Genomic DNA, 27,332 nt, shown 5'->3' on the forward strand with positions numbered 1-27,332 from the left:
TCCAAACTGATCTACCCTCGAGGTCGGCTTCTACCAGTTAAAAAAAAATGGTCGCGCGGTTCCAGACTGTAGCGCCTAGAACCGCTCGGCCACCCCGGCCGGCAGTTTTTTTTTTTTTTTCATTCGTCGGCAAAGAACTCGTGTTATGACACAGAAAAGTAGCTGAAACACAAATATCCTGCGTAGTATTGAAAAAGAAAGCAGATACGTGTATGGCGATCTGTTTTTCTCCACTTTGCCGGACGATCCGGTTGGGGCGCTGGAGAGCCAGGCGAGGCGGTCTCGTGAAGCGCGCCCTCGTGTGTGGAGCGGCGGAATGGGAGTGGGTGGGGGAAGACAGACGGAGCGCCTGCTGGGCGCAGTATGTAGGCCGAGGATCGGAGGAGAGGCGGAGGGAGAGGAGAGGTAACTCGCTTAACGCAAACAGCATTAGCCGGCGGCGGCGGCAGTCGCTGCGCGGACATGACGGTGGCTGGTGGTGTTGCCGGTGTTGGTGCTAGCGGCGACAGCCAGGCGCCCGCCTCGTCCCGACTCATGGGCTCGCTGCGCCGCTTCTCCACCTCCTCGCGCCACTCCGTAAGTCCAGCAGCTGCCACGCCCGCGTCCTGGCGCCGTCGCAGCACGCGTGCCGCAATGGGCCCCGACACAGTGTTTAGGAGATGCCTTACGTTGCGTGTGAAAAGTCCCCAAACAGGTGACGCAGACGGGCGTACCGTCCGTTTCTGCTTGTGCGTGATGGTTGCGACAGTGACTTGTGGTGGTTTGAATGTGCGCTCACTAGCGAGGACGTCAGAGTAAGGACCTTAACATTCGTTGCCTTCTGTCTGCCTATAATGCGGTAAGTATTGCAGTTTTCTACGGGGAGTTGGTGCGAATATCGCACAGCTGTTATATGTGATCCCATCACATCACTCGACTCCGTCTTAAAGACCATATCGCACGCCCCGCTACAATCGAGAAGACACCTACGTCTACACTCTGGCAGAAGATACTTCTTGGTCCCAGAATGAATTTTTCGCTCCGTGGAGTGTGTCATGGTGTTTGGAAAGTAGGACACAGATACCGACAGAAGTGAAGCTGCGGGGATAGGACGTGAGTCGTGTCTGGATAGATCAGTCCGCAAAAGGCAAGGTTTTGGGTTCGAACCCTGCCGGGAAATTCTAGGTAACTTGTTACTGTCCTGCGCGCTAGTGTTTGTCTGCTCCATTCACAGAAGAATCGTGGGATTATTTATGAAATGCCTTCGTACCACCCCTTATGTTTTCTTCTACTTCTTAAAGGTTCTTGCGTAATATACAAAGGGATGGAGACTCCGCTCTGATTACCCGTTCTTCGAATTTAATAAATTAGGGCTTCTCGAGGTTATTAGAACTAGAAAATACGTTCAGACAGTTTTCTGCTAGGCCGAATTTCCTGCCTTGTCGCGAACCGTCTCAAATTATTACTGTCGCTGAACCGTCTCAAATTATTACTGTCGCTGATGCTTCCTATTATTACTTCCGTACACTGTTGCCAGATTCCTCGCTGGCTATGCGGGACTAGCACCATCGAGCGGAAAAATTTGGAGAGGAACGTGGCTTCCCCTGCCACAATGTACCAGCTGAGTTAAATTCACCGAAATTGAATGAAATGCCGTATTGTCGACGTGATTTATGAATGTGTGTGTCAGAAGTTTGAAATTGTCACGGCATTTTCAATGAGTCGCAAGTTAAGCGTTACTGAACGATTTACACTATTGTTTAATGTTTTCACAACTTCATTAATTTCGCCTCGGTTCATTTCACTCTAGTTAATTTAATTCGACTTGCTCCAGTACTGCAGTATCTAAATTGACAGATTCGTGAAACAAGACGTGCATCACACTCTCCCGCAAGCGAAATGAGCCTGTGACATTTCAAGCTCCTCGTTTTTGAATACGTTATTTTTGTTCTCTAATCTTGTACCGATTCCATACACTTCACTAGTATTCCAGTATAAGTCATACAAGTTTTTTTAAACGAGCTCTGACGTGGACAAATCAGTGATTTCCCAGTTTCCTGGCAATGAGACGAAGCCCGCCAGGTATTTTCTCTTTCAGTGAGCCTGTGATCTTTCTACTTCATATCCCACATTTTTAAATTATTTGACACGCTTCATTTGTGATTCAGTAAGCCCAAAGGCAAAAGGTGTGAAGTGTCGTTTGTCGTTCCTTAAACAATTATTGTACATAGTCGCTAATCCTTGAACCAGGTTACAATTTAGTTAAGTTTTGCTTATAAAGCTTCCTCATAGGTGGAAATCATCAGTTCCGAGGAGTCTAAAATTGCTACTCATATTATTAGCTAAGTCGCTAATAAATAACATGAAGAATATTACCCGTCAGTTGTCGAAACTTCACTGCGACCAGTAACACATTTACTTGCAGCATTACGTGCTGCCTCCTGGCTGCGAAGAAGTCTGCGAAAGCGCAAACGGTGCTATATATCACGTATCGGTGTCGGTGGAGTTCTCAGTCTGGAAGTTCTAGAAAATGTATGCATAGCAAATGTAGGCAAATTCGAACTATCACGATCTGTGTTTCGTAACACATGCTGTTTCCCACGTAGAAACTAGTTATATTTCAGCTAGGTCAGTTCTTCGAAAATAACGTGCTTTACTATTGTGCTACAGTTATAATCATTCCTACTGCCATCTTCGTACTTGAGTGTGACATATTAGCCACTTGCTGTGACCAGGTTTTCATTTCCACGTAGAGTCAGAAGTACGGCGTGACTTTACGCATCAGCGGCCATACCAGGCGTTGTTGTTGTTGTTGTTGTTGTTGTTGGTGGTGGTGGTGGTGGTCTTCAGTAAAGACAGGTGTGCTGCAGCTGTCTGCACGTTAATATATCCCCCGCAAGTATCTTCATCCCCCAGATAAACTGCTCCATTTGAACTGTAGTCATGCTTGGGTCTTCCGCTGCAATTCTTACTCCCTGCCCTTCCCCTTGTAACAAAATTCTTTGCTGCCTCAGTATGGTTAATTCAGTTGAGGTCAGCGGCAAAACGGAATCGTGGGGTCATAAGGTCTTATGTGGTTCTTGTCGCAGGTGCTACTTCCTGTAAGACGTTGGTTTCGTCTTTACGAAAGTATTGCGGACGTGTTTTCGTCTGTTACGCATCCTTGTTCCTCCTGCAAATGTTTCAGTCTAGATTTGAACGAAAGTTCATTTTCAAATTTCGAGCTAAGAAGAAAGATAAAGTGAATTCCAATGTTGGCCTGTATTTCCAGTCACAGATGGTTTCGACAGCTGCAGTTGTGGCAACCGAGAGAAGTGCACGCGATATGTGCGTTATTCGAATGTATGATGCTCATTAACTGGTTGGCTTGTTTTTTAGTGTCAGTGGAACACTCTTCGGAAGGGAAAACGCTGCAGTTATGAGAAAGCAACCTACCCGCATGCTGCTGTGGTTTTAAGTTCTCTCTCGTGTAAAGGTGAATCCCGTTGACAAGGAAGCACGGTCCCAAGTGACCCATGCGACATCTCTGCAGACATATAGGGGACCTCCCGAGTGAGTTTTGGAGGGAGAGAGGGCATTTTTCTGTCTGTGAAATGCGATAGTGAAACTGGAGTAGGCTAGTTTCGCCGTATGCGGGCTTTGACCTTGAGTGTTGGATTTCGCGTGTGACTCCGGACGCAGGCACGCTGGCCACTGAGTAAAGTCCCGAGTTTCGTTGCACTGTGTTAAGTGTTTAGGCTACAGAATAGTTCTAGTGGTTGGTTTCAGTGCCGTATGCAGCGCCGTAAACGGGAAATCACAAAATTTCATGGATTTTACAGTTTACTCTGCCTTCGGCTTTAAAGGCTACCCTTAATTTTGAGGCGATTATCTTCATTTATTTTTTATTTTTCATCGTGTTCCTTGCTCGAGTACCTATTGACAAGAGTTTTTAGGTGCGCGGATGAAATCTGTTTGTATTCGGATAACATCTTATCTTGTTAGTGAGAATAACTGAACTCGTTGCCTATCTTTTTCTTTACGGGATAGAAAGGGAAAAGTCCAAATGATCTAAGTAATCATAACCTGTTTTTGTCCCTAATATGCGATCTTCAGTTCTTTGCCTCGGTTCGCCCTTCAACCATCGGACTATTCTCAAGGGAATCAAGCCCACTGTTCGGTGCCAAGCTACGTAGTGCTCGAGTGAGTGATGTGAAAGTCCTTCAGACACTAGATCCACACTCCTGCGGACCAGGATTCCAACCCCCATTCAGTCAATCACATTTTGGTTTTGTTTGCTGTGTGGTTTGTCTAAATCTCTTAAGGTGAACAAAGATGAAGTTCTTTAAAACAAGTTAAATTTACTTCCCCAATTTGAGTTCATACTTACGTCTCTTCTGATATCAGACAGTTCATTTTTTTGTACGCTAATCTTCCATCTTCAGACCATCTTTCGAAATAGGAACTGCTCCGTGTCCGATATGCATGGTGTAACGGAGACAGTGAATACCATATCCATCGGGGGATTTAACACGATTCGTAATTTTTTGTATTTTCCCAGATTTTCTGTACATGGAAGATGGCTGATACCTAGGTACAGGTATAATGTGGAAGTTCAGAGCTCTATATCTTTTAGAACAATTATTACCATTCACAAAGTCCAGATGTGTTTGATGGAATGTAGCATTGCAACTTAATGACCACCGTGCGATGTTATTTAGTGCGACTAAAAATTATCTGGCCTTGGGGTACTCCGAGCTCGATTGTCCGTATCGGAGTTATCAGAGCCCATCGTTGGAGAGCAGATGACTCAGGTGTGACTAAACAATGGACTTCTCCGATCCGCAGTGGGTTTGTTCAGGACCATAGTGAGAATATAAAATGAAGGTAGAAAAAAGTTGGTCTTCGCTGAATTACCGAGGGAAATTTGAGATAGCTCAGATTTTAGATTCTGGAGAGCTTAAGTTGTTTTCTCTCTCTCTCTCTCTCTCTCTCTCTCTCTCTCTCTCTCTCTCTCTCTCTCGCCTTAGACGCTTTTCCCTGTTCTAAAATTGCTGCCTAAGTGAATGCTATGCAACTTTAATATTGCTTCGTGATGCCCTTTGCCTAAAAAGGCAGGAACCTTACCAGGATAAAATGGAAAAATTAAGATTTGTTATTCGTCGTCAATTAAGCTTTACTGGTTATGGAGAACGTTTGACACTCAAGGTTTTGGTACTAAACGGATCGGTTACCGTAGAAACATCTGAAACACAATCCTTCTGTTAGGGCTGTGTAATTCGCTTTGTACATTTCCTGGTGCGTCGTAAAGCGACGATAAAACTGGTTTCGAAGTTGTTCTCTTAAGTGATTAACTCTGTTACCAGATTTGATACGAGAATGTCGCTTTCCTAACAGAGCCCTAAGAGCATCGGAACTTCGACTGAGACGCAATAAAACGCCGTAATGCAGTGTGTGTGAAGCAGTCGCAACTGTGACAAAAGAAAAAGCTGGCGGAAGTCTCAAGAGCGGTTGTGAGGCATCCCGGAATCCTGTCCAATGCCTCTACCTGCCACTGACGTCAATCGAGGCAACTAGCACTTCAGCAGGCGCCAGACAGCGTTTTCTACGTTAATAAGTACTCTGAGTGCGATAACGTTCATTATCGACTTCAAAATATATGTGCCGTATCGAATTAAAACTTGCATTAACAGTGTCTCCAATTCATTTGCCTCTTATCAGCGTTATAATACGCAGACGGGAATAGAAAATGTTACACGATACTCCAGTATTTCTATCCATGTGAGATGTCTTGATTGAAATTTCATCCTTGTGCGAGCTTTAAAAAACCCATTCCTACAGATGAAGAAAGTGTCCGTACATGACGGCTGTTGGATGCGTGTACGTTACTGGAATGTTTGAGGGTGCAAATGTCAGCACAGCATGCCCAGTGGACGTCCACATGTCTTCCGACTTTGCGATAGATCTAATCATTGGCATGAGGGACGTGGAAGCACATTTCCGACGTATCTCTGACAGCTGTAGTGCAATGTCTGCCGGACGAATGGTGCTGAGGTGGACTAAGGGCAACGGTGTGGCAAAAAGACCACAAAAAGATTGTGGGATCTTCGACTGACTCTGACAGGTTGACTGATGGCAACAGCTGAAAGCCGCGCGGGATTAGCTGAGCGGTCTCAGGCGCTGCAGTCATGGACTGTGCGGCTGGTTCCGGCGGAGGTTAAAGTCCTCCCACGGGCATGGGTGTATGCGTTTGTCCTTAGGATAATTTAGGTTAAGTAGTGTGTAAGCTTAGGGACTGATGACCTTAGTAGTTAAGTCCCATAAGATTTCAGACACATTTGAACATTTTTGAACAACAGCTGAACTCCGCGCTGGGATTACGAAGAATCACCTCGAACCGTCAGGAATAGAGTACTGGAAGCTGGGTTGAGGTCTTAAGTTGCTGACATCATACCACAGTCAACGGAGATCTGCATGGTGTAGAGCGAGAGCCAATTGGGATATTGAGTGACATTGTGGTAGTCAGCAATTAGTCTTGCTTCTGTTTGTGGCGGTCCACATCGACATCACTGTGTCCATAGATGACCTGGTGTAAGGTCACAAAAAGCAGCGGTTCTCGAGACCTATGCATCTTCAACTGCTGTGATCATGGTGTGGGGAACTGTTGAAACCGGCCGCGGTTGGCGAGCGGTTCTAGGCGCTTCAATCCGGAACCATGTGCTGCTACGGTCGCAGATTCGACTCCTGCCTCGGGCATGGATGTGTGTGATGTCCTTAGGTTAGTTAGGTTTAAGTAATTCTAAGTCTTTTGACCTCAGATGTTAAGTCCCATAGTGCTTAGACGCATTTGAACACATTTTTTTGAATGTGCAAGACATGTTGAAATGATTAAAAAGAAAATTTTGCTTGGAAGTAAACCATTTTTTTTAGTTACATGATGATGATGATGATGATGATGATGATGATGATGATGATGATGATGATGATGATGATGATAAAATGAGTGTTGCTTAAATCAAAAAGAGAATATGTCAGGCATTTACTATTACCATTTACTATTATTTACCTTTGTTCTATGATTACATATTTTGGTATAAGATTGTATTTGAACTGTTGAATATGGCTGCGGGATTGATTTGGTAATGCTCGCCAGTATGTGGCAAGAATGATAAACCCTGTTGTGGGGTCTCACACCCTACATGAGCAGTATACAAAATTGCATTTTCCAGCGCAAGAAGCAAACACCTCACCCCTTCCCACGCACACGCACAATGGGCACACCGGCGTTTATGACCAGGGTACAAAATGGCATATTCCAGCTGCAGAATGCAACACCCTACGCTGCAGTTCACGCCGCAGACACGTTGAGGAATTGTTGGATTCTTGACTAAACTGGACTGAACCCCGATTTGTCACCAACAGAGCATATCGAGACTGAGGAAGGCAAACTTTCATATGAACCTTCAATCAGCACTCTATACGAGTTGACACTGCAGGTGTTTCAGGCATAGCAAGAAATTCAAGATGATGTTTCTTATATCACAACGAATACAAGGGTACATTCATGTTTTAGGGGATCATACCTACTACTGTTACGATGACTCTTATTTCTGAATGGAATGAAAATTAAATTATTTAATACACATTATGTGATGAACAGTTCAACAAAGTTTGATAAGTGTGATGTAATACTTTCCATATCCGTCATTGTGTCTTGTCCCTTTCGTTGCAATCCCAAGTAATTATCCTGCAGAGAAGTACGAACTCCTGTCAAAATATTATTTATCTCGAAAACTCGTACTATAATCCGTGAAAGCTTAGTGCGCCCGCGAAAGAATAAGTATGATTTTAGAACTATTGTAGCTTCAGTGTACTTGCAACGTATTTGTTTATTGTTGTATATACATTATGCGTACAAGGCGAGACTACAGGCAGCAAAACGTGAAACTTGTTTTGATTCTCGCCAAATTGGTGCTTTCGCTCACACTACATGCCGGCGCGGTTCTTCTACCTCTCTATCGACGAGAAGCACTTAATTTTTTTTGTGAGGAAGTATACACATCCCTTCAAATCGGACACTGTACTCTGTTCACCATATCTTGACAAAGTTGAAAGGGCCTGTTGTCGTTTCTCCGTTCTTGCGAATTAAATTTTGTTTTTAAAACTCCGCCTCATGCAAAAATCCAAGATATTTTTTCCTTTTTTCTCCAAACATGTTTAGACATCTTCATCTTCAATGGATCTCGTTTTATTTTTGCAAAATATTACACAAAACTTATGCCTGGTTCTCTGTTTTACATCTAGAAATCATAACACATTCATTTTAGATTTTTGTGATTGTTTACCCGTAACTGCATTGATTTTAAATGTTGACTGAACATGTTAGTGCTTTTATCGCATGACAACATGTCATAAGCAAGGTTTGCTTCACATTGAGATGCGTATTTCGCTTGGTGGCGTTGCGTTTGAAGTTAGCAGGCTTGCCCATTTGAATCTTTCGTATTTGTAAGTGGAAAAAAAATCATTAACTTGTGGGCGTACAGTGATTTTAATCGAGTATATTTAATAATAAAAAAGGGTTCAGTCGTGTAGATGATATCAGTACGTGAAAGAAAGAGGAAATCTGATGAACGTGTACCGATCAAAGCTATGAGGTTAGTGCACGCGAATGTAGTTCCAATTCTGAAACACTTCGGATAAAAAAAAGAAGCGACAAGGAGAGACGGTGGTAATTTGTTGTTGTTAATACTTTTCTTAAAGGATTTTAAATTAAGTATCATATGTTTTGTTAGAAAAGAAATTTCGAAACATACTTGTCAGTACTGTTAGGGAAGCGTTTTTTTGTTGTTGTCGCAGGTTACCATTGAAGATTCTTTACGAGGCACAATTTTTCCTGCGTCTGATGATAAAGAAAAGAAATTTGGTCTGTTCTGAACTCATTGCTAGACGCTTTATACAAATGTTTGATTACCAGAGCATACACAATTTCATCCAAAAATATAGAGGAATAAGCTAAGGAATATAATTATGGCGAGGATAAGAATAGATTAAAAAATGACCAACTTTACGAAACCCAATAATAGTGACAGCAACAGATATACGATATTTCATACTCCAGTAATCCTCAAATATTCTTTCCGCTTCATCTATATATGCAATTTTTTCTTTAAAACTTACTTCCATTTACGGCTTCGGATAATGGATAATACAAAGTAAAATCTAGAAGAGTTGGAGCCATTGGGAATTTGTTTGCCCAGAGTTCGAAGATATGCGTAGTGAGCTGTGTGCTGCGGAGAGCAACTTCACTTCTTCAACGCGTGTTTGTGCGGCCACTGAAAGAGCTACAAGGGAACTCATCGACACGGGCCGAAGTTGTTTGCCTCTCGAGACGCAACGTTTTCTGTCGGCAGGAACGTGCTTGGAAGTTGGTTTGGCGCCGATCCCGCCAGCCACTCATATTCGGCCCGCATAAGCAGGGCTGTTCACGAACAGACTGTCGATGGGATGTCAGACAACTTTCTCGACCTGGCGTCTCCGTAGAAAGTGAACACAACTTTCTGTAAACTGTAGGGGTGGAAGACCGCCAAAGTATCTCTCTCTCTCTCTCTCTCTCTCTCTCTCTCTCTCTCTCTCTCTCTCTCTCTCTCTGTGTGTGTGTGTGTGTGTGTGTGTGTGTGTGTGTGTGTGTGTGTGTGTGTGTGTGTGCGCGTAAAGCTTCTTCGTTTGATAGCTGCGTGCATTCGCTAAAACAAGTCTACTACCACAGCCCATGCGCCACAGACACTAGGCGCACATTACGCAATGTGCGATGGGCGATGGTTGTAACTTTAATACTGGCAAATTATTATTTATAACTTGTACAACGTAGATATAGGTTTCAAAGTTCTACTGTCCTTCAGAATAGTGACCAGCATTGTGCTTAATCCGATGTCAGCGAAGTGGATGTTGTAGGATACCCTTATTGTGTTGATAGTTCGAGTGGAGCGATCCATTAGCCGCCGAATCTGTGTGATAGTTCTGTAGAGAATGCCATGAACTGCCACCTCCAACTTAGGAATCAAGTTGAAGTCACAAGAACTCGAGTCCATGGAATGTGGTATTTGATATAGCACTTCCCACCCCCACAGATCGAACAAATTGGTCACAACTTGCCCTATGTGCGCCCAAGAATCTTCCTGCTAAATGATGGGCGGGTCCTGCGAAAAGCGTCATCGCATCTTTCTCTAGGCTGTTCATTTTTGGAACACAACCTCCGACTAGCTGAAAGAAAAAAGCGGCGACACATTCTTCTCGACTTGGTTGTCAGTTTGCAGGAAAGTGCTCGGGCACTTAAGGCGCAAGTTGTGACTGATTTGTTCGATCGATGCGGCTGGGAAGTGCTGTACCACTCACCACACTCTCCGGACTTAAGCGCTCGTGGCTTCAGTTTGATTCCTAAGATGAAGGAACTACTCTTTGCCATTCGCTTCAGAACTGTTACAGATTCAACGGGCAATAGACCGCTCCACTCAAACTATCAACACAATTAGCGCTGCTGAGGATATCCTACGACTTCTACATCGCTGGCAATGGACTATACACAATGCCGGTGACTACTGTGATACACAGTAAAACTTTGATACATGTATCAATTTTCTATAATTTGTAAATAAGTAGTTGCCACTATTAAAGTTCCAACCCTCGTAACTGCACCACTGTAGACGAAGAAACGCTTGCTACACGGACCTGGAGGGAGTCTGTGTCTCTGTGTTGTTGTTGTTGTTGTTGTTGTTGTTGTTGTTGTCGTCGTCGTCGTCGTCGTCGTCGTCGTCTTCAGTCCAAAGATTTGTTACTGCACGCTTGTATATCCTGTGCAAGCCTCTTAATTTCTGTAACTACTGCAAACTACATCTATTTAAACCTGCTGTCTATAGTCAAGACGTGCTCTCTACCTGTAACACATGAAAATGTAATTAACAAATACTGAATCATATTTTAATAAAAATAACACTTTTTGTATTTAATTACAGGTCATATGAAAATAAATTAAAATCTGGTAAAGGCGTGTGAAATGCCGTTTCGTTAAATGAAAAAAAGTTTCATCAGTTATACTGAAAAATCACTAGAAACTAAGTATTTTGTCATTTATTTGATGTTGCACATTTCTGTATAAAATTGTCATCTACTGTGAATACTCGAACTTCCGTACCGATTTATTAAAAATACTGTGTGTCAGTAAAAATTGTTTCCATTTTGTAATAAAATAAATGTGGACTTTAAATCAAAGTAAAAAGAACAGACTACTAGCGAGGTTCAAACCAGCGACTTTACTATTACAGTCCTACTGCTTTCTGCAGTTGATAAGCTATTAGTGTTTTATGCTTGGCAGCGCTCCGAAACATTGAAGATACTTAAGAAGAGGGCCAGTCCCAAGTTCCCTTTGTGTGAGACTATTTTCTTCGCGTCGCGGTAACCCTTCACATTGCGTGCGACAGTATCATAGAAGCATGGGAAGGAGGAAAGAAATCCTCACGGAGCGTACCGGACGAAGTCATACACACACAGTCAATCTTCCACACAATATGATACGGAAATGAACTTGTTTTTTAAAGATCCTGCTTTGGACCGTCACTTCAGAGAGCAAAATGGAAGTGTGATGCGATTCCACTCGCATGGAATTTGACAGTGATATGGTGGGAGGCTGTACGTCTCTCTCTCGATCAGCATCTCTTCCAGCAAGGATTTTGCTCCTCAACTTTAATCACAAATTCTTAGATTTCTTGGAAGCTATCAGGCTTAATATGCATAAATAAAATGTCCTTATTTTTGAGAGTTCTTAAGATTCCACCAGGTAAGAAAGATCCTGAGGTATTATCATGGACCTAGGTTTTCCTTAAAAAAAAAAAAAAGTGGGGTGACCGAAACTCTTACTGAAGTTAATTGCGACTGCATCTCGATTAGTATGCTGAAGCTCGTCACTCGGCGAGTCGCATTTTCTGATCCCTCCTTGTAAGCTCAGATCTGGACAAAAATTAACCTCTCCGCTCTCCCCAAAATCCCAGTAAAGGGGAGTATCCCAGAATGCGTTCGGACAGAAATGTCCTCTCAAAATCACATGTAGCCTCCTTCGACTGCGGCGACTGTGATCTACCGCACCAGATTTCATAAGGTTGTCCGGAGATAACCTCTACCTATGTAGGGTAATGCAGAGAAATAGGATAAACAACCCTATAATGTTCGAATAGCGTATTAGCTGTTTGCTTTGAAATTGCCACGTTGAAAATCGACGTGAAGTAGAACGAGCACGTAAGCTAGGTTGTGGGGAGGATGAATGGTCAACTTTCGTTTATTGGCATAACTCTAGAAAAGCGTCCGTTATTTATGAAGCAGACTGCTCAAATAACACTGGCGCGACCAATTCATAAATATTGCTCGATTGTTGGGGATTCCCACCAGGTCTGATTTAAGGAAGACAGCGAAGCAAACCAGAGGCCTCCTTAGATTTCTTGACAGTAGTTCCGATCAACAAGTGAATATTACGGAAATGCTTCGTAAACTCGAATGAGAATCTCTGGAGGGAATAAATTGTTCAAATGGCTCTGAGCACTATGCGACTTAACTTCTGAGGTCATCAGTTGCCTATAACTTAGAACTAATTAAACCTAACTAACCTAAGGACATCACACACATCCATGCCCGAGGCAGGATTCGAACCTGCGACCGTAGCGGTCACGCGGTTCCAGACTGAAGTGCCTTTAACCGCACGGCCACACCGGCCGGCTCTGGAGGGAATAAGACGTTCCTTTCGCGAAACGTTGCGAAAGAGAACTGGCATTTGCCATTGAAAACAGAACGATTCTACTGGTGCCAACATACATCTCACGTAAGCACCGTAAAGCCAAGTTAAGAGAGATGAGGGCTCGTACCGAAGCATACAAAGTCGTTTTTCCTCCGCTCCATTTGGTAGTGGAGCAGGAAAGGAAATGTCTAATAATGATACGAGGTATCCTCCGCCATGCATTGCATGGTCGTTTACGTAGTGTGTGTGTGTGTGTGTGTGTGTGTGTGTGTGTGTGTGTGTAGCTGTAAATATCGGCGAGCGAAAGATACTTTATAATGGTGCCGGTGGAAATCAGTTGGGGGGGGGGGGGTGGAGGGAGGAAATTATCGATTGGAACTAGTGCGACCTCTTCCTTCGTAGTCTCTTCATCGCTGGAATTTACAAGTGTTGAATGTAACGCCTTTGTGCCTGCCGCTCGCGTTGAGAGCTCGGGCACGTAGCGTGGTTATTAAACGCAGCAGCCTCCGGGCAGAATTGTGAGGGAAGCGCTGGGCCCGGGAAGGCATGCCAGTTATTTGGGGCAAGGCACGCAGTAGCAGCAGCAGCTGATGCGGCGCCGCCGGAACGCGGTCGGCCGCAGCAGTTTACGAGTCAGCATTTGGCCGCCGGTGCCATCTGCTCTCCCGTAATGAATGTCCCACAAGCACGTGGTCGCCAGCTGTCAAACAGCTGCAGTGACGCTCAAACGTGTCGGCGGCCACATAGTTGCAAACTGGCATATGAGGCTAATTACGAGGGGTGGTCAAAGTGCTTTAATTAAAAATCAAGCTGCAACGATGGATTCTCTACAGGGTATTTCTCAGTTCATGTTACACACTTCTAGAGGTTGTAGAAAGGACGTAGTAAATTAAGTTTTACTTAAGAACCCATGTCCGGAAAGGGTTCATTTCCATGCTACAAGGAAAACAAGATGTACAGATTTCATACCTATTTACTGTGATATTACAACAGCTGTTTGATATAACTATCACTTAGTTGGGTGCACACAGTGTATCTGCACAGAAATTTCGAATAAACTCTGTCCAACATGCGTGTTGTATGGTTAGTCACTTCTGCTGCTGCCATAATCCGTCCAATCACATCTTCCTCCGACTGGACAGGTGTCACTTAAACGATACTCTTCATGTGGCCCAACAAAAAAAGTCCAAAGGGGGTATATCTGAGGATCTTGGTGACAAAGCTTGTGGTTCATCTGGACCGATCCACCTGTTTCCGTAGACCACGTTCAGATGGTTTCGGACGCGATGTGCAAAATGTACTGCCGCGCCATAATCCTGGAACCACAATTCGTGCCGAATATCCACTGGCACATCTTCCAAAAACTCTGCCAGCGCTTGTTGCAGGATTATCAAGTACCTGGCACCCGTTAGTTGTGGAGGAAGGATGTATGGTCCAATCACACGACCATCGAGATACCTGCTTAGACAGTGATGCTGAAGATGCGCCGAAATCATCGTGTACACGTGACTTTGGGATTTTATTGATCCCAAATGTCGGTATTTCGAGCATTCAAAACACCTTCCCTGTTGAAACACCCTTTGTCGGTGCACAAAATTCATCTTAGAAACGAGTAAAATCCACATAACAGTGTAAAAACCAAATACAGATATTGACACGAGGCACAGAATACGCAGAGACCATGGCTTATACATTTTGAGGATGATATGGGTGAAGTTGATTTTCATGCAAGAACACGCCAGACAGACAAGTCACGTGCTGTGGGTAGAGTACCCTTGGATTGGTTCCCTTCAACTTCATGGCGCACTTCATCTTCCAGTACAACAGAGCGCCACCTTCTTGGATCACCATGAGCACCACAGTTTGCTCTATCGCTTGTGAATTTCCCATCTTCCCGCAGCCATTGTTCTACTCTGCTAGGTGCGGTGGTGGTGGTGGAGGAGGAGGATCCGTTGCGAACGAACACCGAGCGGTAAGGGCAGTTAAGGGGGCCACACACAAAATGCGAATGAAAGTTCTAATTCCACTATTTGGCGATTAGCTCCTAGCAGTTGCAGTCGTTGAATTGACATCGTATTTAGCAGCGGGCTTATTCAGTGAAGGAAATTCACCCCTTCTGATGGTCATGAACGAGGTAGGAATTGTAGTAGGCACGCAAAGCTTCAATTATGCCGAACAAATGGATAATCAGTGCGTGAGTCGGCAGAATCGACGTAGCTCATCGGAGTCGAGGGAAGGTCGGCAAGATCGGAAACACTGCTGCAAGTGCAAAACGAAGCCTATGAGGAAGAAAAAGGATTACTATATGGTTCTGGAATCGCAGGTTAATCGGCAAGCAGTTTACATTATTGTTAACTTCCTTGAATTCCTAGTTCCCGAGAATTTATTTTTCAAACGCGTTTATCTCGAAATGACTCTTTTTCACATTTGCGTGCAGTCTAACACAAAAGTATAGGACCGATCATTATGAAAATTGATAGTATGATTCTTTATAAAATTAAGAATTATATGAACCAATTTGTGAGATAATATAGCGATTTTTAAGGATATTTTTCTTTGCATAGAGGGAAAAATCGTGAAAATCGAAGTAAATTGTTCCAACGCGTGCAAAATTTTTATTATTTTCATCTGCATTGAGGTTCATATTCTTAGAAAATAAGTTATTAATGTAAAACCAAAACCTTTTTGATTTCAGATGAAAATCGGAATGGCTACATTGCACGCAATTGGAGAAACTCACAACATTCAGCGGACATCACAGCGTAACTTTGTTATTTTTGGCTGAAATTATTCAAAAAATTCACTTAAACCGTTCGAAATATGAATGAAATTATGTCAAAATTTGATTAAATTCTAATTAATTCTTCCCTCCCAAAAAATGTGTCAAACAGTCTCCTAACGTGGTATCCCCCATTAAAGGGCAACAATATTGTCTAAGAATTGGTAGTGACGGATTGTGCAATATATTGAAGAATATTGCAGAGCTTTAAAAGTATTGACTCCCACTCAGTGCCTTGTACCGTCTAATGGTACAATTGCGCGATAAACGGCAGTTTCTGCCGAGACCGAGAGAAATTCCATTCACTTGGAGCGCGTTCTCGCAGTGAACTGAAAAAGGAGAACGACAAAACATCGGGGACAATTTTGGAGGACTTATATTAAGGCACCACGCGGTACTTTGAGAGACGAAATTCTGACTGTTTAGAAAATGCCAAATACCTCGGTGTCAGCAATAACAGGGAAAAGTGAAGATCATGGTCTCATGACAGTAGGCAGAAATGTTGATTTTACTTGTAGCAGTTTTCAAAATTGTCAGATGAGGTCAGTCAGCTATCCAGTGAGCAAATTTCTTTGAACCAGTTGTCACACTGTGGACAGACCACCGTGTAAGCTGTCAATCAGCAGTCAGTAAATAATTGTTTTATTTCGTTTGCATCCGTTGTTATAGTAGAGAAATGTATAGAAAACAGCTGAAGTACACTATTAATTACACAGTGAAATTGTTCAACTTGTAGTTAGTTATCGTTGTCGAGTATGAATCTATGCTGCAGTCGAAGGGCACTTGGTCAATTCAAATGTTCACTGGAAGCTTTTAAGGCTTATTTCGTCCATTCTGCGTAATTTCTGCTCGTGGTTTGCATGGAAAGCAGTTCAGTTGCAACATATAGAGTTCTATATCATCGAGGGCCGACGTGTTCGCAATGAAGGCAGAGTTCTAACTGCCGCAACCCGGGCATAAATATTGCGCAGCAATATTGTGCTGTTTTTGGTCCCGCACTTCGCCGCAGTATGTTGGTACAATGCTGTTGCGCAGTAAATACTGAACGGAAGCTTATCCAAAACGTAGGCCTATATCCTACATAACTTATAAAACACAGCTAGTGACTCTGCATAATGATCGTATTAACAGATTATGCCAGTATTAATTCGACAAATACTGTAGTTGTTTTTTTATTGATAGTTTTTTACTAGAGTAGCGGAAAAGAAGTAGTAACATAAACGAAGGATCAACGAAAGCGAAACAAGAGTAACCACATGCTGCCGAGGAAATCTCATATAAAAAAAGGATAAAGAATGTAACGTAGCTGTCGAGTGTCGCTTTCGATGGTACTGACAAAGAAAAAACATGAGTCGCGTGGAAATTGCCAATCCCCTGGTAACCTTTTCGGAAATATTACAGAAAAATTAAGTACTCGAATGCTTCTCCATCTTCCACGTCTTTTGAAAGTTGTGAAGCCTTGGGAAGTACTTGTACACAACTATGTCTTCCTCTTCCTTGTGTATTCTCCGTATTGGGCGACAGTAATAGCCAGCGGTTCCTAGAACCGTCTCAACAAGCTTTAATGAGTTTTTTGCTTCCTCAATTGCCTCTTCTGTCAAATTTAATGGCATTGCAGATAATCATACATGCATGTATGATGATGATGATGATGATGATGATGATGATGATGATGATGATGATAACTTTCTTTATACTTATGGGGCGTGGAGACAAATGAGCCATGCTATGTGGTGAAGAAAAAAAAATGGTTCAAATGGCTCTGAGCACTATGGGACTCAACTTCTGAGGTCATCAGTCTCCTAGAACTTAGAACTACTTAAACCTAACTAACCTTGCCCGAGGCAAGATTCGAACCTGCGACCGTAGCGGTTGCGCGGTTCCAGACTGTGGCGCCTAGAACCGCACTGTGATGAAGAGATGGCAAGCAAAGTGTGCAGGTTGGCAGGCGATTGTCACCTGAGGTACCCCTCTCTTTGGAACAATATGAGTTCAGCTAAAGCTCACGGGATGCGTTTCTGCGCCTGTCTCATGGTAATTGCTCGAGCTCTAACAGCAAATAAACAAAACATTAATTAGCCAACTTTATTTTTTCGACGTGATAATTAAAACTTTGAATACTTCTTGATTGTAGATGCAACGATGGGAAGAGTAGAAAGCCGCAGACGACAGTCAACCGAACGTGTTGACAATCGTGGACAAGCTACCAGCTATGCTATTGGCGAGAGAGAAGGCGAGTGTGAACTACTCAGGAACTGACAGACATTATTCTTGAAAATCCGGCGGGTCTCGGGGGCGTAATTGTGTGTGGTAACATTCCTGCCAACAGTGTACCAAACATTTCGTAAACTGAGACCAGGATGTACGGGTGGCCACTCCATGCGCTGAATTATTTGCTGTGGAAGATATTCGTCTACAAGCGAAGCCCTAGCTAGTCCAGCGTTGTCTTTTAGGACACAGCCACCACTTATTACTCCAGCGCAAGGCTGTAGAAAATCATCGAGAAAATATTGTACAGTGTGAGGTAAATAAAAGTGGCCCGGAGAACAGAGTTCCAGGGTGAAACATAGCAGAGGAAAGGAAATACGCTGATAACCTGACAATAGCAGATGTTGAAAGTGACAACCATTCATCTCTTGGCTGCTGCATTTCTTGAAGATACACCGTAGGCTTGAGGACTCCCCACATAAAGTAATTGTACACTGACAGTTTAGGTGACCTGGGTGTCCAGCTAGGGCCGCGACCAGACTGACCTATGCTAGCAACTCTGTGAGGCGTGAAGACCGTGTAAATATGCTTCAAGGTTCGGCCCACTGTATGGGCAGTTGCTCCGTCCTGATGGAAGCAGATATTTTTCTCCTCCATTCATGTACAATACTATCCACTTGTCCGGGCCACTTTTATTTGCCCCACCCTGTATATTCCTCAGTCATAGTTCAACGTGGAAAGACGATGCAGTGCAGCTACCTAGTCCAGTTCGAAGGAATCCGTTTTACGAATGTTGTGATAGAGAGATAGTGATTTTCGGCTTTCGTCGTATCAAAATTTGTGGGATGCTAATTGGCACCCTTCATGCATGAAGAGAAGAGTCCTATGCTCATCTGCAGTCAAGTGTGCATGTAGGCGTGACCAATCCCATATGTAATTTTAATCTGCACGTAGTACTTAATACAACCCTTTTAGTGTCTTAAGCAGTTGGAGACCGTAGTTGCGTGTGGCGGACCCTTTCCTAAAAGTACATAATAAGGACTATGTATCGTCGCCGGTCGTTGCTTCTCGTGATCTTTGGTTCACTTCCTGTATGGAGAAACTGTTTCCAAAAATTTAAACCACAGTATGTGAACAAAAGGAACGCAAACAGTTAACCGGGAGGCCACCTCTGTCTGTTTCTTTGTCCGGATCCAATGTGCCGGTGTCCATTCATTACAGATTTTCGCGTAAATCTTGTCCTGGTGCATTTTGAAGTTGACCATTCCTTCTTACTGTGAAATGTTGAAAATATCTGGTGCGTTCTGACGAATCGAGCGGTCTGCAGTGCCAGTAGTCTGTATGTAGTTTGTGCAGCGCTGTTGTGTGTGAACTTACTTGATTTTAACTGATTTATCTTTATAGCAATTGCTTTTTGTGTGATTATAGTCAATTTACGTAAACACTTGAGAAAAACAATTGAGCCTGCAAGAATTGGAGGCAACCCTGTAAGAGCTATTTATTCCGTCAATGGAATAAAACTGGAAAGTGCAGTAGTTATGCTTATGTGATCTTTGGTTTTACCAGCGTCAGTGCGTACCATTTATGAAGTAATTCAGTATTTGAGAATGACAACAATTAACAACTTTCGACAAACTTTACATACAGTTTCCAACCTGTTCAGAAACTTTTTATCGCTGACACCCTCCCCAAAATGATGAAAAGAAAAAAGGTTAACGCTTACTATATTTTCGCTGTTCATGCAGTAAAATTACAAAATCAGATACGGTTTATTTATTACTACTTCACTACTAACGTTATTCAGAACACATTTTGCAGACAGTCGTCACATACACCACTATACGTACCTGCAAAAATTATGGCGTATTATGACACACAAATCAGGAGGTATAATGTCATAAACATTGAAATGAATAAAAAAAAAAGCTTATCTTAAAAGGGTTCAAAAATTACCGAAATCGCACTGATACATTTCATGATCTGAAGCAAGTAAAACCGACATAATTAGGGCTTTTCGTCTTCAACCATAATCTTTTACATGCTTCTCGTCAAATGTGTAACACATTACCTCATTTCTAAAGTAATCAGACGTTCGGAGAGGTTTTGTGAATTGGAGTTGTATTCTTTAAAGAACCGGAATATTGGGAGGGGAGCGGTCACAGCATTAGATAATGCTCCCATATCAAAACATTCACATTGTAGCTTTTTGAAAAGACGACACACACCACGAAGGCATGCGTAGTCTTTGAACACCCAGAATTTGTGCCTGTTCACCGCTGTCTTAGGGAATGGTTGAGCTTCTCTATATACACCGAAATCGCACGAAGTGCGTCTGAAGACTGTGATAGGATGGGTGCTCCGGGCTCCTGCTATTCGCTGAATCTACAGGTGGAAGACCTACGACGTGATATGGGCGACTCCTTTGGCTGGCCACGTGGTTCGTTCTCATCTTGCGGGTCAGGGTGGAAGCTTATACGGTTAGACTCCCAGGTCCTATGTCACCTTCACATTTTTGTTTTGTGTTTTAGATGATTTTGAAGTGTTTTCGAAGTCTTCTAGTGGGTGGCGATCTTCTGCAGCCCAAGCACAGTGTGTTTATCTACAACGATCGTTCGGTATTTAGGATAAAAAGATGACACTGTGTCAGGACACGGGGTGGTCTCGTTCTTTGTCGGGGGGTCTCGCTGTCGTCCACAGTGGCACTGAAGTTGCCCCTTGGGCTTCATGTAAGGCGACTATGGAAGAGAAACTACGCAATATTTTTTTCGCCCCTTTTTTTTGTTCTTTCTCCTTTGAAATTAAGAAAAAAGCAGGACGACGCTAAACTCGCCATTTGGCCTTTTGTTTCTTCGGCCTGTTCTGCTATATTGAATAATGAAAACTAGTTACTAAATAAATGCCAGAAAGCCTCCACTTTTTCCACTATGATTATTATCTTCACGAGGATATAAATTTAAATAGGGGTCGTATTTGAATCAAACTGTTTGTAAATTAAACTTACGAAAAGTTTTGAATCAAAATAGCTGTTAGGTTACACAGTTATTAGACACCCCGGAATTCACTCTCTCTCGTTCCGTAGTTGATTATGGTCGCATCCAACAACTGTGGACGTAAACTTCCGATAATTTAGTGTAAAGTAATTGAGAGCTATTACAGACAACATGTCTGTACCTAGCGACGGCCGGAACTGTAGTAAATAAAATTGCATGAAACAAATACTGCTATAACAGACATGATGTCTATGTACTGGAACGGTCACAAGTGGAGAGCTGGACTGCCCGAGACACTTCGCGCGCCAAGCCAGCAAGGCGTGACCCGAACGCCACCGAAGTGCATCGGCAGTAATATCGTCAGTCTTTTGTTTTAGTAATACTTTGATTTTAATAATTTTGAAATGACTGATTGATAGCTGGCTGTTGAGAGAGGTTTATTTTAAAAAAATGAAGTAATTTGAATGACAGGTTTAATTAGTAATTGCAACTAAAGTTTAACGTTTTGGCGCCCTACCGCCGAACACAGCAATCACTGAGCAGCAGCATCATGCAGGCGGTCTTTCTTACGAGAATGGTACCGAATCTAACATCTGTCACCGGTCCCACATTGCGTCATCTCTATGCTTCTTGCATCTCCACTGCCCTGCGAATAGCTTCCTGGAGGCTAATATGATGGCTGAATAAGCCAGAAATGTTACAATGTTAGCCGCTTGTTTTTTTTTTTTTGGGGGGGGGGGGGAGGAGGTTCGTACACAAAGTAGCAAGTAAAATGGACGTCGCCATGTGGCAGTGAGTAAATAAAGATGTGAACTGTGCCTGCCGACAGGTTTTGAACGGAGTTTCCGAAACAGGTGATGTGGGGAAACACGCTGTTTCAAAATAATAAACAGCCGAATACTTAATTTCAACCACAGTGAGTGCCCAAAGAGAGCTCCTGGTCACACATTCGAAGTAATTACCCATAGTGCTCTCCGCTGCAATTTCTCTTCAAAATAACCACTGCATCCTCTTCCCCCCCCCCCCCCCCCCCAACACACACACACACACACACACACACACACACACACACACACACACACACACACACAAAATGGGATAGTTTTCAACTCGGCTTTCTTAATTATACACTGAAGATACGATGCAGGACGCGTAAATAAAAAGTTCACGATAGAAGCAAAATTGCAAGAAGAAACATACCAGTATTACATTTAGCCATTGCCATTATCCTTGTCAGGAAGCAAGAAGGGCGCGTGCAGCCTGAGTAACATATTCAACTTTTCTCGCGTAAACAAAAAAAAAAAAAAAAAAAAATAATAATAATAATAATAATAATAAAGAAAACAAAACAAAACGGGTAGTGAAACCGCAGCAGGCTCAAGAATAACAACCAAAACGTTAGAATTAGCGTCGACAAAATAGAACTTCTGAAATAATTCTGGTAATAATAGGGTATTAAAGCAGATTCACATTGCACTTGAACCTCTAGTCACTTCACGCAACGTCAACACCACGTCACTTCGCATCACTCGGTAAAGTAGAATTTAATGTAGCGGAACAACATTAATTACGGATGTGCGGCCCGCATCTCGTGGTCGTGCGGTAGCGTTCTCGCTTCCCACGCCCGGGTTCCCGGGTTCGATTCCCGGCGGGGTCAGGGATTTTCTCTGCCTCGTGATGGCTGGGTGTTGTGTGCTGTCCTTAGGTTAGTTAGGTTTAAGTAGTTCTAAGTTCTAGGGGACTGATGACCATCGATGTTAAGTCCCATAGTGCTCAGAGCCATTTGAACGGATGTGCGTGACAAAGGTCTTAGCATATGGGCCTCGACTACACACACCTAAGAACTGGAAGAATAGGAAGAGTGTGGTACAAACATTTCGAAATTATACATTCATTGGCTCGATTAAATATTTAGAAGGCAATATAGTCCGCTTATTTGTAGAATCCTGTGCGTCTTGGTTTCTTAATAATTGCCAAATAATTTAAAACTGTCGCTTTATCTCTCAACGAAGCTGACAGTTCCATTCTCCAAGAAATTTTCATAAAGAAAAGGTTCGTAGGACGTATCTGTATGTTCTTATGTACGTGCAGCGTGGCGGTGTTCTTTTTCTTGGTATTGAAAAACATAATTAATTTTTCATGTTCAGTATTGATCTCTGAGCAACCTCCTTAATGTCACTAAAATAAGTTAAGCAATAAGATAAAGATTTAGAAGGCGTATAAACCACAAAGTTCACTATTGTAACACGAGTTAGCGTGGCAAGAATTCGCTAATTTGGGACGTTACCAGTCGACGCCACTGTCCCGTCAACGTCAAAACTTGCTTCATATTGAACTTGGTGTCGTTCCGTTCTGTCGCCCGTTAAAGCGCCTGCAACGGCTGCAATTCATTGTGGAATATTTAGACGTGACGTTCAGTGTGATTAGACTATCATTAATGGAATGTGAGGACGGACGACTTCGAAGATACGCACATAGAAGAATCTCCAAGAAAAACAATGTGATTTTAACCCTAGGATGCATATACAGGGCCTCCGAGGCCCTTGTATGTCTTCATTTTTAAAAAATTCTGTAATATTTTTGTTTGATTTCAAACTACTTTCCAGTACTCTTTCACTAACACTGTGACATTCCTCCTATCAAGTCTGAACGAGATACCTTTTTAAGTTTTTTGTATATTTCAATTAAGTCTACCCCTGTGAATGCATAAGTAGGGCTTCAGAAGCCCTCACACATGTTCTTTAGCCTATATTGTCTTCAACATTTGTTTGAGAGCAGTTATTAATTCAACAATAACTGTAGTGGTATTTCCAGCAACAGGAGTGCCAACAGCAGCAATAGCTGTAGTAGTAATAGTATAACTAAAAAATAATACACACTACTTTCACATATTGGCAATGTCGGTGTATTGTTGATCTTTTTGTGATCAAACTTTTTATTATTGCATAGTATTGTTATCCTGTTCTGCTCTTGTCAGCCTCATTGTTACTGTAGTTCGTTGCTTCAAGGCCCATTTAGTGCTGCACAAGCTGCTGTTCGAAAGACACGCCTTTTGCTATGGCTTCGACACGCAAAGCAAGAGCGTCAGTACATGCAAGTGCAGCTAATTTTGAAAGTGTTTGGCTCAGTGGTTTGAAGAAGATGATTCTTGCGAGGAAGGAAATATTTTTGAAGATGCAAGTAGTAAAGAATCAGCCAATGAACCAGCAGGTGTGAATATTGAGGCAGGTGACAATCTTTCCGATAATATTACTTCATCAGGGTCTGAAAATGAAGAACCACCACCAAAAGGTATAGAAGACCACACATACATTAGTCGGAATGGAACGATTTGGAAATTAGATCCTCCTGCAACTTTTCGTACGCCTGTCCACAATATCGTAAAGAAGGCACCAGCCCGTGGTTTGAAAACCTGTAAACCTAAGGATGCCTGGGACTATTTCATCTCCAATAAAATACTAGAGGAAATCATCAACTGCACAAATATTGAAGGCAGAAGAGTGGCTGCTTTACGTGGTAAAACGTGGAAAAACGCTTCACTTGCTGAAAGGGAGGGTTTTCTTCGTCTTTTACTGCTTTCTGGTGTTGAGAAGAGTTGGGATGTCCCTATTAGAGAATTATTCTTGGATGGAAAGGATATAAGGCCACCATGTCACTAAATAGATTCGAGGATATAAGGGGAATGATTAGATTTGATGACAGGCGTATCCGTGAATCTCGATCTGCAGATGACAAACGTGCAGCTGTTCGCTATGTATGGGAACTATTTCTTGACAAGTGTAGAAATAGAATGATTCCCAATGATTCGCTCACAGTTGACAGCTAGTCCCATTCCGTGGAAGATGCAGCTTCACCCAGAATATGCCCTCTAAACCAGCCAAGTATGGCATAAAAATATTTTGGTTATGTGATGCTACATATGCATATGATTTAGACGGAATTTGTTTACACGGGAAGGAAGCCCCTTGGATTGAATGTGGTGAATGATCTTGCTAAAAGCATTGAAGGATCTTCAAAACTATTACTGTTGACAACTTCTTTACTAGTGTGCAGCTGGCAGAAGAGATGATTCAGAAGCAAATTACAGTGGTGGGAACAATCAAACAAAATAAACCAGAAATTCCTAATGAGATCAAACCATCTGCCTCAAGAGCGATTCATTCGTCTTTGTTTGTATTTGGAGGTGACATTACAATGGTGAGTTATGTTCCCAAAAAGAAAAAGTCTGTAGTTCTCATTAGCACAATGCATCACGACAGAAACATTGATGAAACTCATGGAAAAAAGAAACCAGATATAATAAATTTCTATAACTCTACGAAGGGTGGAGTAGATCAAATGGACCAGAAAATTCGTTATTACACTTGCAAGAGACAAACAAGAAGATGGCCATTTGCATTATGGATGAATATGATGGACGTCGGAGCAATGAACAGTGAAGTTTTATTTTCCGCCCAACATCTGACATACCATAGTGGAAGAAGGGATAAAAGGCGTTTGATCCTAATAAATTTAGCAGAGGAAATGGTAAGACCACTAATGGAACTTCATATTCAGATCTCTAATCTTCCAAAGAAAATCGTTGATACCATGCAAAGATGTGGTGTTCAAAAAGATGTCATATTGCCGAACCAACTACCTGTTTCAGGAAAAAGAATATGCATTTACTGGCCATATAATAAACACGGGAAAAGTGCTATCATGTGTATTAAGTGTAAAACCAACATTTGTAAGGAACATAGTGGCGTTCTTTGTGCTTCTTGTTTGTTACATGTTGAAAACTAAGAAAAATGCAATTTTATGTGAACAATGGATAATAAGTTTTGTCAAAATATTGCCTATATACATAATATTGTGAATAATGAGTATATTTTAATTGAAGAAATTGATGTAATAAATGTTATAAAATGTAAACTGCAACTTATAAGTGAATTAATTAAATTATTGTTGTATGTAAATGGATGTAACTAATAAAAATTCACTCAGAGTTTTTAAAAAAAAATTAATAAAATGTTAATCAGGGCCACCAGATCCTGTTACTGTATCTTAGGAATCTTTCAATAAATTTGACAGATATAAATTTAACTACAAAGAATGATTATATGAAAAGAGGAAAATTTTAAATTAGGACAGGGCCTTGGAGGCTCTGCATATGCATTCATGTATGTTTTCGGCACCGTGCATCCTAGGGTTGAATATAATGTAAAACTGAAGTCCTAATTCCTAAAATTATGCGTTTGATACCTATTGCTGCATTGGAGTCAAATGAGGACTTGAGGAACTGGGAAGATTGTGGTTACAGCGGTACGTTATAGTAAACTGCAGAGTGAAGGTATGGGAACGTAGGTGTGTCAGACATTTCAAGAGAAACAAGCCTACTAATGTCTCAACTATTGGGGACGAGTTGGTGAGACATGGCAGTTAGATACGTTTACATGCGACATAACTTCCGGAAGTCGAAAACCAAACTTCGAAAATAGTTTTTCGTTGTCATGTCGACAGATTAAGACCTGAATCGGTTTTGCTATCCCGGTCAAATACCTGTGTTCCAATCGTTAGTTGTCTTACACGAAAGGCTCTCAAAAGAAGTTGTTTTGTGTCACGATATAGTCGATACTTCGGTTGTTTCCCTTCAGTTAAATGTAGGAGATCGATAATTTCTTGCTCAGTCCAATATTTCTACTTCTCCATTGTTGTACAATAATTCACTCCGTCCAGACTAGTCGACCTTTGTAAAAAGAAAACGGATACTAACAACCTGAACATGTTTCAAAAATATTGGAGCGTTTATATAGACTGTGCAAGAGGGAAACAGGCTGCTGCTACCACATTTCCAGAGTCAGTATTAGAATCCAATCAGAAGCTGTATTGGGAAATGTGTTTCCGAAAAACAGATTTGCGAACCACATGTAAACACAGTAAATGAAACTTCCTGGCAGATTAAAACTGTGTGCCCGACCGAGACTCGAACTCGGGACATTTGCCTTTCGCGTGCAAGTGCTGTACCATCTGAGCTACCGAAGCACGACTCACGCCCGGTACTCACAGGTTTACTTCTGCCAGTATCTCGTCTCCTACCTTCCACCTTACAGGAGAGCTTCTGTAAAGTTTGGAAGGTAGGAGACGAGATACTGGCAGAAGTAAAGCTGTGAGTACCGGGCGTGAGTCGTGCTTCGGTAGCTCAGATGGTAGAGCACTTGCCCGCGAAAGGCAAAGGTCCCGAGTTCGAGTCTCGGTCGGGCACACAGTTTTAATCTGCCAGGAAGTTTCATATCAGCGCACTCTCCGCTGCAGAATGAAAATCTCATTCTACAGTAAATGAAACTTGTCCGGGAGGAAGATACTGTAATGGAGGCATCGACTACCGACGATGTTTATTGGTGGCACAAGGGTGTGGAGAATTGCAGAAGCATAATTATTGAGCAACAATTATTGTAAAAAGGTTCATATAGTAAGAGAAGAAAAAGTGATCTTGAATTAGTTCGTTTTCCCTCTGCTTTAACTTCTTGATCGGTACAGCTTGCCTTCGCCAGTATGGAGAAGTACGTGCGGGGCGGCATCTTTTGGTTGCGCAGTTAGTCTGGGAAATCCCGGGCGCTTTCTAGCGCTGGAATCCAGA

General features: G+C 42.4%; 1 protein-coding gene across 1 annotated transcript in view; it reads left to right on the forward strand.

The window, feature by feature from the left end:
• Window positions 1–461: 461 nt before the first annotated feature.
• The window catches only part of LOC126141566 (protein kinase C and casein kinase substrate in neurons protein 1-like), a gene marked incomplete at its 3' end in the record, with an annotated part of 81,833 nt that continues 54,962 nt past the window's right edge, over window positions 462–27,332 (forward strand). The window contains exon 1 of the mRNA XM_049915260.1: window positions 462–576. Within this exon, the coding sequence (XP_049771217.1) occupies window positions 463–576 (114 nt within the window). The remainder of the gene's footprint in view (window positions 577–27,332) is intronic.

The sequence above is a fragment of the Schistocerca cancellata genome, unplaced genomic scaffold, assembly GCF_023864275.1.
Source record: "Schistocerca cancellata isolate TAMUIC-IGC-003103 unplaced genomic scaffold, iqSchCanc2.1 HiC_scaffold_722, whole genome shotgun sequence".
NCBI lineage: Eukaryota > Metazoa > Arthropoda > Insecta > Orthoptera > Acrididae > Schistocerca > Schistocerca cancellata.